Source organism: Lates calcarifer, linkage group LG4 (genome assembly GCF_001640805.2).
Source record: "Lates calcarifer isolate ASB-BC8 linkage group LG4, TLL_Latcal_v3, whole genome shotgun sequence".
In the NCBI taxonomy this organism is placed as follows: Eukaryota; Metazoa; Chordata; class Actinopteri; family Centropomidae; genus Lates; species Lates calcarifer.
Window position 1 is genome coordinate 13201804 of NC_066836.1, and position 14765 is coordinate 13216568.

The 14765-nt window shown below is 42.0% G+C and overlaps 2 protein-coding genes across 3 annotated transcripts in view; both read left to right on the plus strand.

The window, feature by feature from the left end:
- eif2b3 (eukaryotic translation initiation factor 2B, subunit 3 gamma) overlaps window positions 1-1088 on the plus strand; it is a 30508-nt gene extending 29420 nt beyond the window's left edge. For both annotated transcript variants that reach the window (XM_018676691.2, XM_018676692.2), the window contains exon 12: window positions 848-1088. In XM_018676691.2, coding sequence (XP_018532207.1) covers window positions 848-900 — 53 coding nt within the window. In that variant the 3' untranslated portion in view covers window positions 901-1088. The remainder of the gene's footprint in view (window positions 1-847) is intronic.
- Window positions 1089-11373: 10285 nt separating this feature from the next.
- ptch2 (patched 2) overlaps window positions 11374-14765 on the plus strand; it is a 29950-nt gene continuing 26558 nt past the window's right edge. Inside the window, exons 1-2 of the mRNA XM_018676695.2 lie at window positions 11374-12034; window positions 13757-13949. Of these exons, the coding sequence (XP_018532211.1) occupies window positions 11885-12034; window positions 13757-13949 (343 nt within the window). The 5' untranslated portion in view covers window positions 11374-11884. The remainder of the gene's footprint in view (window positions 12035-13756; window positions 13950-14765) is intronic.

Here is a 14765-nt window from a genome sequence, read left to right on the forward strand (position 1 = left end):
TGTATCCTTGAGGGATCTTTTTTTTTTAATATTATAAATCACACATTATTTACAGCCATGTTTGATACCTTAAAGTTGTCGTCTTCTCTGTGTTTTTGTGGGCTCATTGCTGTTTATTTACACGTCAAAACATGGTATTCACATGGTATCTTTAATGGGATAACAACCAGTTGTATGATCCTTTCATCTGTAACAATAATAGATTCATTGTGTTCCTGAAACACAATTCGGGTACACCACAGCTGGAAGTGTCCTCAGGAACCAGTCACATTGTAACTATTATTTGGGTGAGGTCAGACTTTCTTCATGTTTGTTTTTCAGTGCTACCTGAGTCAGCCATGCAGCCAAGGATCAGGATGGGTTTATCCTCAAAGATCAGCTGATTTTCATCATGTTTTTTGTTTAACTCTCAGTGTGTGTTTTTGCTGCATGTATGTGTACTGTGAGCCACATCCAAGACAAAAATTTCCATGGTCTTGCGACAGACAGTAAAGTTTTTCTGATTCACAGTGAAGACCGAGGCCATACCCATCATGGCTGGAATGTCGTGGCTTCAAGATGTGTTCAGTGGAAAATGCTGTTTATTGAATACAATCGCCATATTTATTCTTATATTAAGGAGTGGGGTTTCTAATTGAAACTAACGTCTTTTTCACCTTTTCTCATTTTGAAACGGGGCTATGCATAAAGCAGGTTGTAAATGTCACTTGACCACTGTGAACTTTTGAGCTGATCAGAAGGACCTTGCAGTTTTTCCATCTCTTCGAGAACCACAAAGACTTGGTTTGACTACCAGAGTCGATCTTTTCTTTTTCTTTATGTTTCTAAATCTCTTTCTCCTCTTCAGCTGAGAGGACTAACGAGGTCATCGTTGGAACGGACCAGCTGATGGAGATCTAGCTCCCATGGGGAAGGAGTGGGATTGCCTCATTAACCAATCAGAGAGCAGCAAAACACAGCGAACGACTAATTAATCAGCAGACCAACCAATCAGAAGCATGGATGCTGCTTGAAGGTTCCACTCTCTCTGCCAGCACCAGGCTTTTTTGTACATTGTGTCCAAATAAAGACAGGTCTGCTTAAACACATCAGTCAGTCTGCCGGTGTCTTTATTTCTCCTTCATCTCTTTCAGATCTTTGTAATTGTTTTACCACACTGGTTATTATCAGATCGTTACCGTCTCCTAATAGTGGGACTCAATTACTCAATTTACCCTGTTAGAGGAGGCGCACAGGCTCGTACATGTTTGAATGTGCACGCTGTGCAGCTGTGAAGACCAGAGATGTAGAGAAAAAGCTGTGGGAGGGGTGACCACAATGGCGTGGGGGTTAAGTTTATTTGTACACAGAAATGGTGTATGTGTAGGCCCGGGACCACCCAGCTTGATCCTGTATCAGCTAACACTGACACCCCACCCTCACACACGAACACCGCAGAGGAGGAAACTGACTCGCGCCTGACTCTTTTCTTTCTTTCTTTTTTTCCTCCTCTTCTTTCCCTTTCTGCTCCCTTTGCTGTCACAAGATTTATTGCATTCTTTCACAGAGCATTTCTTAAATTACAGGTTTGAAGTTCCTTAGTCACGAAGGAAGATGATGAGGACAGGGATGTCTGTGGGGGTGCTGTGTGTGTGTGTGTGTGTGAGTGATCTACTGTCCTCTGTTCCCTATCATGTCTGTGGCCGTGCAGGAGTCATTTAGGCTGTCTCATGTGGCCCGATGATGTGATATTGATGTGTGTGTGGGGGGGGGTGGAGAAAGAGAGAGATTATGATGTTGTGTTGTCTTCCATCTCTACTGTGCTGAAGATATGCTTGTTAGTTTGTCATATGAACATGTTTTTATGATTATTCCACCGAAAAATTTCCTAATGTGGTTTTCATCTATGATGTTTTTGAACCTGTAATGTTGTCAGGTGCAATATAAGACCCTTAAAGAACAGCTTTGTTGATGACTTTAACAAAATTTTCACCTTGCCATCCAGAGTTTTCACCAGTTTCAACCTACACAAGGGACTCAAAGTCAGGATATCTCAGCCTCGGCTGTTCATTTAAGCAGTTATAAATAAGTAGAGAACCCTCTTCATCAAGGTGGTGGAGCATTAAGTGCCATGTTTGCTGTATGCAGCATGTCCAAACTATGTACTAAATCTGAGCAGGGTTCTTTTTTTTTTTTTTTTTTTTTTTTTTCTTATATTGTGTTCATGTGCATACATGCTAAACATGGTCGGCTTTTGAGTGTGCTGTAGATGTGCTCTTCTCTTCCACAATGCAATGCATAAATGAAATGGAGGAAATAGATTAAGGGTGGCCACGAGACAAGGCCAGACAGATCTTGGAAAAATCATTGGCAGTGGCATTCCAAAGTGACAGTTTAATGGACACGTGATATTGCATGTATTGACTATTGTCTTGTAAGATTACATCGGTGAAGTATGGATTTTGCTCTTTAAAATTCCGTCAACCTACCTGACATCTGAAACGCAACATTGTCATTTTAACAAGTTAGAAAACACAGATTTCAGCCTCCAGCTGCAGGATGTAATGCAAAATAAGGAGTCGCACTTTCATGCGACTGCTTCCTTTACGAGAACGCATTTCATAAATGTGGGTCCCAGACTGAAAAGATGAAGTGCTAAAAAAACAAATGTCCTTTTAGGCCCCACCACAGAATTGTCTTCCAGCTTGTGTTTACAGTAGATGTGGCTTTAGCCCACAGACTGAAATACTTCATAACTCAGTACTTTTCCATGCCTTGTCTTACCTGTGTCTTTGCTGTGAGCAGCTCGCTGTCACATTGTTCGGTTTTCAGTAAGAACTGAATTCAGATTTTTAATTTTTTTTTTTTAACTTAAAAAATGTATGTAAACCTCACCCTTTATAGAAATATCCTTGTAGTTGTTTCCCCACTGAGTACAACATGTTCAGATATCAAATGTTTCATCTTTTCACCATGATGGTAATTCCCATCCATGAAGTAGTAAAAATCTGAGTCACAGTGAGCCAGTCATTAAAGTAATTTGGCACTTATTCACCTCTGGGTTAGAACATGTTGTAGCCGTTTCCTCGCCCCACAAGAGTGACTAGCTGTGAAGGTGAAAGACTTTAACTTGTCACCTGAGTTTTGAGCTAAAAAACACAAATACCACAGTTAAGGTTCACGTTGTCCGTGCTCTTTGTCTTGGCTGTGTTAACCTTTTTAGCGGTCTCACACTCTGACCTCTCTCCTCAACCACATGATGAGATCTGGCAGCCGGGTTTGTTTGGGTAGAGGTTTGTGTATTTGTACAGAGACCCCAGAGTCCCCTCAATACAACGCCACCGCGGCTGAGCCCCGCCTTCCAGATACATATGTGTGTTTGCCCCCTGTTTTGTGCACGCAGGCCTACCTGCGAGTGACTGCTGTTAATCCTCTGTCGCACAAACTAATCAATGCCATGTAACGACCCCGTGAGTGAGTGAATGCATGCATGCATGTGCACACATGCTTACACAAATGCACGTGTTCACCCTCAAAGATCTGGAGATCAGATGTCAGACCACAGATCATATATCAGGCTGTCTGTTGAGCTCTGGTTTTGTCGCCTTGTGGAATTTTCTGACCTCTCTACAGAAGATTTTCATCTAATTATGCATCCCAAACAAATCTATCTTGCACCAGAGAGAAGAGAAGTGATCTGTAACATAAAACATTTTCATGCACAAATTATCATCAGTTACCCATTTTGCTGACAGCACATGGGCGCACGAGATTTGTTTTAATGAGGATGAAATCCAGCATGTCGACAAATGAAGAGGCTCGCCCACATGTGCAGTAACATTGTAAAATGTGCATTATTTTATGACAGAGTATGAACCTAAGGGCTTTAAGATCGGTTTCTGTTGCGTCTAAATTCGTCTCTGTTCCTCTGTAGTGTGTGTTTGGGCCTTGTTCTTCTGTTTGAAATGTGTAGTTTTTTTGATCCTGTGTGCAGAGGGAATCATGAAGAAATGTTTAAAGACATTAATGACAGAAGTTGACAGAAGTCTGGAGATTGAGAGGCTTGTTTGCATCAGTTTTTTTTCCTCCTCAGGGTCTGGGAAGGGACCCAGAGCTAGTTGGGGAAAATTCAAATAGATGTCAGCATTTTAAGCTTTTAGTCGAGATAAATGCATAATACAACACTTGTGGACATATTATCATGACGCAGTCTCATGTGCTGCTTTTATCTCCAAAACTGCTGGTTGTTTCATAGTTTAAAGGGTCAGTTCAACAGAATCACAAAAAGCACATTTTCCCACTTATCACAAGTGGAACCTGGCTGTGAGGGATTTGGGATTTATGAGCCACTGTTTTTAGATATACACCTCTGCCAGTACCTGAATACAATGGAGGTGATGGAATTTTGGTTTTGAAGCACAGAATATTGAAAAATTACGTTAAAAAAGATCAGCAGCAGTGTGTTCTTCACAAAACAAATCTTCCAGTTACTTTGGATAATCCTGAGATCCAAATGTCTGACTGGCAATAGTTTTTGTTGGAAGTCTTTTCAACTGAAGAAGAAGTTGCAATGAAAATTGTCCAAAGTAAAGTCTGAGGATTATCTAGACAAAAGTTAGATAAAGTTGGGGAGGAAGTGTTTGACCTTCCTCAACTTTGATTTACGAAGTGAGACGTGGACTAAGAAACAACCTAAGGACACGGTTTAGGAGCAGAAAATACACAACCAGAGAGTTTTGCTGGTGTTTCGCTGCTGAGCCCTAAGGGGAAGAAAAAGAGAACATAAAGAACCATGCAGTCGAGATAGATGGTGTGGATGGATGGTGGAGACAAATGTGCGATACACAGATGCACAGAGAGGTGAGGTGGAGTCTCAGCTCCGGGTTGGGAGGGTGGGGGGTGTTGGCTGAGTAGCTGGGTGGCTTCATGGCTTGAGGGCTGATCGTGGGTGAGCGAGTGAGACAGAGAGAGAGAGAGAGAGAGAGAGAGAGAGAGAGAGAAACCAAGCAGGCCACCCAAGTGGCAGTCAGTCAGAAACCTGTGTGTGTTTGCTGCTGACCCCTACACATTAGCACAACACTTCCTCAATTTGTCTTCTGTGTTCTCCGGCCACAAATGAATTTCCTCCATTCGCCCACCTCCCCCCAAACACACACACACACACACACACACACACACACATACACCACCCCATCACTAACTTAAATGTCTGAATGCATATACACACACACACAAACACCCCCCACCCCCACCCCACCCCTTTTTTTTAAACAAGCTTTAGAGATACAACAGTTGCTTATGTTGCTTAGCCAACAAAGAGTGTGTTGGAGACACAGATCCCATGTATGGGATAACAACCTCAGTGACATGCCTTTCAAACACACACACACACGCACACACACTAAGCCAGATATTCCTGTCTGTCACTGCGGAGGCCCCCAGCTAATTAACTAAACATTGACTGGGTGGTTGATTGGGATCTCATCTTAAACTGCTTTTGCAATAAAATCACAGGAAGAAGCAAAAGCCTGACCTGCTTTACACCCTCAGGTGACCTTTTCTTTCTAATCTTATTCATTACAGTGTTTATAACATCCAGAGCTGTAACTGCAAACAGGTTGGCCATTCCAAATCATTAAAAATAAACATTTTTTTCCTGTCTGAAAGGCTCACTGATGTTTTCTTGCACTGTAATTTTTCTACAATCACTCCCATTTTAAAGGGCTAGGCTACCAAGGCTACTTGTAGTTAGCTTAACTAGAAGAAATGTTTAAAATGGAGTGTAAGTGATTAGAAATGTGAAAATTCTAAAGTATTATTTTTCTGTTTTTCTGCTGCAGTTCTCAAAAAATGTATCTAAATATCATTTTTATGTGTGAGAAGGCAGCTGTATGTTGTCTCAAAGTCTTAAGATGGGAGCTTTTCTGATAAGCTTCTTCATCATTTGTAACAGATCACAATAGTGTGGAGCTTCTTTTTGAAAAGCTATACCATTTCAGCTATATTGGCCTAAATATACATGCACACATATACACACACACACACACCCCAACACACACAAACTTCTTTTAAAGCTACAGGTCTGAGTTTGCATTACCACCTGCTAGCCACGTCTGACAATACCTCTGTTACAACCGCACAAACAAAGACTTAAAGAAAAGTGTGTTTCTCTGTCTCTCTCTGTGTTTTGTGTGTTTTTCCCCCTAGAAAGGCAACCATTCATTACGGTGACAAAGGGGTAAAGAAATGCATTATCATAATTAATCTTGTGTGAGACTGTGGGTGGCAGCTCTGACTCTCCTCTGAGACTGACAGAAGTGCTCAATGCAGAAAGTGTCTCTCTGCTACCGGGCAACTTTTTGCCTTTTCACTGATATCTGGGAAACTTGTATAATTATAGACTTGTAAAGTTGAAAACATCTCATGGGTTTTTCCGACGATATGTGAGACGACTTTGAGAACTTTAAATCAAACACCCGACGTGAAAATGTTTTATGACCGAAAAAGTACAGACTTTTTTTTGTGTTAAAACTACAGTGTATATTTTTTATCCGTCATCACGAAATGTAGCTCTTTATGTTTTTTTCAACAGCTTTATTTTTCTAGTCTGTCAGCCCATGGCCAAATATTCAGTTTGGTCATCATGCAAATAATTTGTCCATCTGGATAAGCGTTGACCCCGAAATGTGTTTGTGATTTGTTCTTTTGTGTTTTTTTTTTTCCTCCAGGGAAATTTTTTGTTATGTCTCAGTCTTTTTCTTTTAAGCGCTAGATGTGATGCTCTGTTGTTTTATGCTTTAAAGTGGTTTGCATGATGGAATTATTGAAAATTGCCCTCACACATAGATAAGTATACTCTGGGCATAATGAGAGAGTAAAAAAAATATATTATCATCATACCACCTTAATCCCCTTCAGGTTGTTTAGTGATTGTATAATTTGAATAGGGCCATTATCGTTACTCCAGACTTGAATCAACAGCAGTTTATTTATACATTTTTCTAGATTTTTGATCTTGGTGCAAGATTTACAGGAAGGATGAGGTGTGAGTAAATTAATTTTTCTCACACATTGTATCTGATTATCTTTCATGTTAACACACAGGTCCTGAGGTGCTTAAATGCATTCTGACATTTCCATGGGAAACAGTTAAAAGATAAAAAATATTATAAATGAAAATATTCCTATTTCAGATTATCTGATCCTTTTCCTTTAAATCTTGTGTCCATAATTATATGCTTTAAACATTTGATCCAGACTTGGTACTGTCTATCAAGGACCTGGATATGAGGGTAGAGATAGAAAGATAACCAACTTTCATTTACCTGTCTTACTTTGAAGCATGTGTTTGTTTTTCACCTCACTTTTTTTAAATTGGTTTTCAGGTCTGGAACAAGCGACATGTGACAAAATGTAACATTCTCACGTGAGTACTCTGACATGTATTCTAGGCATTCTTGTTTCAAATTATTCCATATTCAGTCAGTTTAGTTACATGTTCGGTGTCTTGTTTCTTGTAAATGGTGCACTTATAACAGTTTCTGTCAAAAGTAGTCCCTTTGCTTCTCAGAGAATAGGTCACTTTTTCCATTGACTCCCACAGAATTCTGCACGGTATCGATACTCTTTCCCTGGATGATCATCTTTTCACGCAAAGCTTGTTTTTTGTTGGCAACAATCTAAACGTTTGTTGGGTTCTGTCTCCTCTTCTGTCTTTTTCTTGTCTCCTCAATGCTCCCCAGGTGCGTAACACATTTGTTTGGAATAGCATTATGGCATATGTCTTTTATGGTTGAATTTCACCTCTGCTGTGAGGTCATGACCACCACTGTTGCTTGAGTAAAAAACATGGTACACATATTTAATCTCTCTTTGCTTCTACTCAGTTGTGCACCTTTGCTCATTCCTTATGAGAGAAAGAGAAGAAACGCAGTCTCACAGCCTCTCTCTTTGATAAATAAACATTTTCTGGGCCTGAACCCCGGGCGCCTCGGCTGTTGTGAGACGGCTGAGTGCCAGAGCGGTTCCGTAGCTCTGCCTATAGCACATACAGAACCCTGGACAGACAGCCAGCCATGCATGCACGGATGAACGGATGGATGGATGGAGCCACTGGGGAGAGATGAAATGGAGGAATGGAGATTTTGGGGGGGGGGGGTAAGAGGAAGGGCAGGAGTAGAGTAGCAGCTGAAACGGAGGGGAAGATGAGGGTGTTGAGGAGAAAAAAAGAAATAAAAATGAGTGCAGAGTAGAGAGGATGGAACTAGGGAGAAGATCAAGAGATGGAGAGAGTGGATGGAGGGAGAGGGACCATATGGGACACAGGACGTGGAGAAGGGAAGGAGGGAGTGAGGGCTTGGGCAATTTGTGTTTAGAGGCCGGGGTGGTGTGATGGCAGATATCTGCACAGCGCATGGTCATCTTGGATGGTTTATTTATCCAAGGCCTCCAGACCAGGCCTCGGACCTCCCTGAGTTTGTTAGGCTTGAAGGGGCCCCCTACCACACAACCCAATTCCTCACATTCCACATTAGCTCCCATTTCCAGCTGCCTGTTTCCCTCTTACCACTCAGCCCGACCCAACCCAGTCCAGGCAAACCATACCCCCAGTTACAGCGAAGAGGAAACACAGAGCAGCCAGTGCCACCCTGGAAACACGAGCACACGGTTGCGCTCCGTTTGGACAGATGGATGAGTAAGTGTATATGTAGGTGTATCAATGAACTTCTGCAGAGAGCAGTAGAGTCGTGGTAAATGAGAAGTTCACAACAGTATCATGTGATTCTACATTTCAAGTCAGAGGGTAGGCGTTTTATCCAGGGATATAAAGAGTTTGCTCTACACCAGCAGAAATGCTTGACCGCAGGTTTATCATATCAGACATTTAAGACTTAAAAACTGAACAAAACTCTACAAATGTATCTCTGCTACTACTTCATTTAGGCACATGACAGAAAATAGAGGTCTGAGGGTGCGGTTGCAAAAGGTATCTCAGCTCTGAGATAACTGTTGATCCACAAACACTCATTCAAAGAGGATCAAAATGATATGAGAGTTACATGATAGCAGATGACAAATCTAACTTACTCACTGACCCAGCCTTTAAGAACATTTGATTATTTTACCGCATTTATTGGTGATCTTTGCTCTTAACCCTGATGTCAGTCACAAATCACACTTGTAATTCATGCACATAAAGAACAATTTAGAAGGAGGCCTTATCACAATAAGTACTATTATTAGTTTGATTTGATCTGATAATTTTTTGTGTTTAATTTTGTGTCCATCTCATGTTAAGTATTGCTGTAGCTGGACAGAAAAGGCCTTACTAATGTCAACAATGATAGCCATAAGGCAGGTCATGTCAGCTATATATGTACAGTACATACATACAGTTTATACATTTTACTTTATTAACATGTTTGATTTTTTTGTTTCTAGTTATAGTTTTTTTTTTCTTGCTCTAAAATCCCTTGGGGATAAATAGACTATTGATTAGAGTTAAAATAACTGGATGATCAACTGATTAGTTGAGAGAAAGTTAATCACAGATAATTTCGATCATCTATCAGTGATTTAAATAGTTCTTTAAGCAAAAACACCAAATACTCTGATATGAGGATTTCCTGCTTTTCTCTATTTTATATAATTAATAATTGGATTTTGGATCATTGATTGGACAAAATAACATTTGAAGGCATCACCTTGGGCATTTTCCATTTTGTGCTGACATCTCAAGATAATAGATTACTTGAGTAAAGAAAAAAGTTTGTTTCAGCTCTTGATATGAATCTCAATTCATTTTAGACACTGAGTGTAAAAGGAACAATTTAGGTAAAATGAGATCTGTGATACAGGAGCTGATTTGCAGGGCTACATTATATTATAGTATTTACAAATATGTACTTCCGGACTGCCACTCACATCGTTACTCATTTGGATATCTTTACGCATATGACTGTTCATTGTGTTATGGCACTATAGTTGAAAGAGTTTAAAATTATATGAATGAATGACATATTTTCTGTCCCTATGCTCTTTGTCTACATGTCATGTAAACAGTGATGATGGACGTAACAGCTCAGCAGTAAGACGTGACATTATTGATTGAGCCTGCGCCTACTGAAGCTGTCACAAACATCACAAACAGTATGAGCCCACAGCACCAACACTTACATTCAAATTGCTTTACAGTCACCCAAAGGCCCTCAAATTAGCACTGACCACCTGACAAATGTCCCACGCAACAGCACAGGTTGGTGTTTAAACAGGGAATGACTGTGTAATCTGGTAAAGTGTTTGTTCTTCACCCCCATACTGTCATGAGTGGGGCCAGAGGGGGCTTATACATTAGCAAACCACCGAGACACTCCTTACCTTTTTTAAAAGAAAGAGATTAGAAAAAAAATCTGGTCTGAGAACCCACTTTCTTTTTCTTTCTTTCTTTCTGTCTTTCTTTCTCTCCCTCTTTCTTTCTTTCTTTTTCAGGCACAGTCCTTAGGTGAACTGCTCTCTGAACTCATGAAATCATGCATGGAAAGACATGGAAACGTTCCAAAAGTCTCCACAGAGATAAGGGTGTCACACTGAACCAGGCGGCTTTAAGGTGTCAATGAAAAAAAAATGCATATGTGGAATAATTCCCATGATCTTTTAACAGTACATGTTTTATAGGGACAAAGGGGTCACATTTTCTAAGGTGTAAGAAAACCTGTAAACCTACTTTTAGAAGCTTTTGGCCAGGAGAGGTGAGGTTACAGCTGTTAGTGCTAAAAAACCTGCACACATACATACTCACACAATTCTTCCCCACAGCTTCCTCTAACAAACTGCACTCACAGCAAAGACCTGAGAGGGTAAAAATGTCTTTTGGGTGTTCAGTAACAAATGTGAGGCTCCAAAACTTCACCAAACATGAGATGCCCTGCAGTGATATGAAACGTGTTGAAAGATTTGTAATTCTCCCATACAAAGAAGAAGAAAAAAAACAAAGACTCCTGTTTACATTCTTGACTAAAAAGCTGAATTAACTTTTTTTTCTCTCTCTCACTGATTGGACTGTGCTGATGAAACAGAGGAGCTGGAAATTGTGTGCGTGCCTGTCGCTGTTATATCAATAGATGGCATGTGCGATTGCTCCTTACAAACTGGAGGGCCCGGGCCACTGGGAATAATGTTCAGAGAGCAAGTGAGGCGGGCAGGCAGCGAGCTGTGTGTGTTGAGTGTGTGTGTGTGTGTGTGTGTGTGCGCGCGCGCGTATGTGTTAGTGCGTGCATGCGTGCGTGCGTGCGCGGCTGTGCAGAGTTTATTGAAAGAGTTCCTCTCCCCCCCCGACTCCCCCCCCCCCCTCACTTCTCCTCCTCCCCCTCCTCCTCTTCCCCTCCCTCCAGCCCAGGCAGCAGCAGCCTGGGTGGTCCCCCTCTCTCTCCACTTTGGTGAGCTGTTGCTTAGCAGCTAATAATAGGCGATGTTTGCAAAGTAATTTGCCTCTTCCTTGGCCAATGGGAGCCGGAGCACTTTTCCATCAAACCTCCCTTTTCAGGATTTGCCGAGAGGCGAACTTCTCCAAATGTTACCGCTACGGGATCGGAGTTAGACTTGACACGGACGGCTCAGACATAGGCTACTACTACTACTACTACTACTACTACTACTCGCTGAGACGTCGTTTCATAAACTGTCGGGACGAATGAAGACTGAAGGATCTATACGGATTTCGGCGCATAATGTTGGGATGGAGTTTCGAGACTTATTTGGCTCCAAGGAAGACTAGAAAACGTTCTTCTAACTTGTCGCCGGCGGTGCTGGATGCGCTCCTCTTCTATGTTGGATTATTGTCGCTTTTTCTGAACTCGCACCGATTCTCTGTCGCTTCGCTCTGCGCCCCGTTCACCCTCTTTGGACTATGGCCTCGGATCGCGGGGTCCCAGGGGCCGGCGTCTTTGGAGATTTACCCCCGAGTTATACTACGCGCTCCCAGCCGCCTGCGAACCCAGACCTACTCCGGAGACCCAGCTACTGCCACGCTGCTTTCGCACTTAAACAGATCTCAAAGGTGATACAACGCTCGCAGTCTAGAGTGGATTTTTTTTTTTTTTACTACGAAGGGGCAGCTTTCATTCAGTCAGCAAATGTGAATGAAGGGTCTTCAAAGGCAGCTTTTGGTTCTAGCCGTTATCTAATCGTGAGTTGAGGGCGCATGTGGGAATGTATTGTAGGCAGAAGCAGCGGCTCGCACGCCGGGGTCCGGGGTCCATCGGAGCTCCCGGAGGGGAAACGACAGCAAAATCAGGAGTAGTTCAGTCTAACTGATGACCGTTTAACTGAATGAGTGGAGGAATTATCATCAGAGGTTGATAAACTAGAGAAACATTACTTCATGTTTAATTCTTATAGACCATAATCTGCATGACATGTTAGGAACCCCCTGGAATGAAGCGATAACAACTCAACAAGAGTTTTCTTATTTGGCAGCATGTTAACTTTACTGTTCATTTGAATGGACACTAGACTTTCATTCATTTTTTTCTTCTTCTGTTGTTAAAACCACCGTATGTGTGTGTGTGAGCGTGAATGTGTGTGAGAGAGATAGTGAGGGTTTGTTCCCATATCCCCGGTCGTGTTGTGCGTGTGTTTTTGGCTTTGTGCAGGCAGCGGAGAGCGCACTGGCCCGGGGTCTGTTTGGAAATGTGGTGGGTCCTGTAAAGGAATTCACTGATTGAGTTTGATCTGACAAAGCATCTTTGGACCGCCCGGATGCTTGGACGTGTTTCAGCACTGCTGAGAGAAACCACAACACCAGTGCAATGTCTCTCTGCAGCAGTGACATTTGTAGCACAGGGACTAGAGTGGTGGAGAGATTCTAACAGTTATGTTGGAAATTAGAGGGGAAAACTGGATAATGCAGATAACCACAGGGAAACAGATGTCAGCTGAGCCTCCATTTGTAAACAACTGAGTCTATTAGAGGGTGATGTATCACTTTATACTCAGGCAGAAACAAATGAAAAAGCCTTTACTTATCCAGAAAGTTAACTATCACTATGTTCTTTCAACAGCACTGAACATATGGTGATAACTTTGTGATACAAATGCTAAAGAGCAGATTTATATAAGGTGGTTAGTATAAAGTGACATCTTTAATAATGTTGTTACTGAAAGTTTCCAACTTCTAGGCTGGAACTATAATCTGATAACTCCCTTTTTCCCCTGTATGGTTTTGTTGTATGAGTGAAAATGGTGCATTTGCATTTGTCTTTTTTCATAGCTGCTTCCCTGGGCTTCTCTTAGCTGAAGCTACCAGGACCTAGTTTCCACAAATCAAATGGATACTTGTACAAATTATTGCCATGATTGTGCAGTTTAAATCATCTTAAAATGTGAGGCGTCATGGGAGATCCTGTCCTGAGTCTGGACTAAGTTCAGGTGTTGGACATGAGGTTTTAGCTGGAGTCTTGACAGCGCACACACACACACACACACACACACACAGAGGACATGACAGCATTGACAGTCAAAGCTGTGGTTAGCTAGTTAGCACCTTAACTTGTCACCATTTTATATGAAGCCGCATTTTATGTTTTACAAAAAAACGTCTTCTCCCTGAATACAGAGGCATGTGTCATCCAGTGTTTTGGGTGGTAGTTGTCACTGTGCTTTAGTTGTGGTGTAAAATCTGAACACTGCAGACAGAGATACAAGCTGTGCAATTATGCATTATCTATGTATGGTACCATATGTTGAAAATAATAATACCTCCCTCCTTCTTCAAATCCAGGGTAAGGCGGTAGGTCAGAAAGCTCCTCTGTGGATCCGGGCGAGGTTCCAGGCCCTCCTGTTCTCTCTGGGCTGCCACATCCAGAGGCACTGTGGGAAGGTCCTCTTTATTGGACTCTTAGTATTTGGGGCTCTCTCTGTGGGACTCCGAGTTGCAGCCATCGAAACGGACATCGAACAGCTATGGGTGGAAGGTGAGTTCATCATACCTCTCATTTGACGCAGCCTCTGTTGCTCCTGAGCGATGTTTTTTGTGAAGCTGCGACACAAACCTTTAGCAAGTGCTGTTAGTTTTGCACCAGCGCCTGTTGTTGTGACTGTTTCTCACTCAAATACAGCATCTCAAAGTGCATCCTTGAGGCAAACCATCATACTGTGAGGCCAGTCTCAGGCTCGTGGCTGGATATGCGGACGTTTATACTCAGCTCGTAGTAATTTGCACATTTCTGTGAGCTTGTTTGGGTTTAATTGGGGTTTGAATGACAGTGGTGGGTGGTGGGAAGATGTGAGGGAGGCAATGTTAGTGTCATAGCAGTGTCATGGGAGGGCACTAGGTGTACAGTGACTGACAGACTGACTGCTTGTCTTAGTGAAATCCAGACTGGAGCAGCGACAAGGCTGAGGCTGATTTGAGTTGTTTTTTTAGTGTGTGGTGGATCAGAAATGACTATTACACACATTGTTTTTGTAAATTTCTCACACCATCACCGCTCCTTAACAGGAACACAAATTTCAAATAGCTTGTAGGCACAGTATTAACTCCCTTATCTGTAGTAGTGTGTGTCTGTTATCTATGTGCGTTGCAAACAGATTGTTGTATTCGTGAAGCTCAGCATTGTTTGCTCATGTCTGTTCATTTCTTAATAAGTCACAGTTAAGCTGAAACACATCTCTGACATGACTGCATTGCAGTGTCACACGCACGCAGTTCAATCTTTTGCTTGCTGTAAAGATGGCTGTGTTTAGGATTCTGCACTAATTATTCACAAACCTTCTCTACATTTGACAAC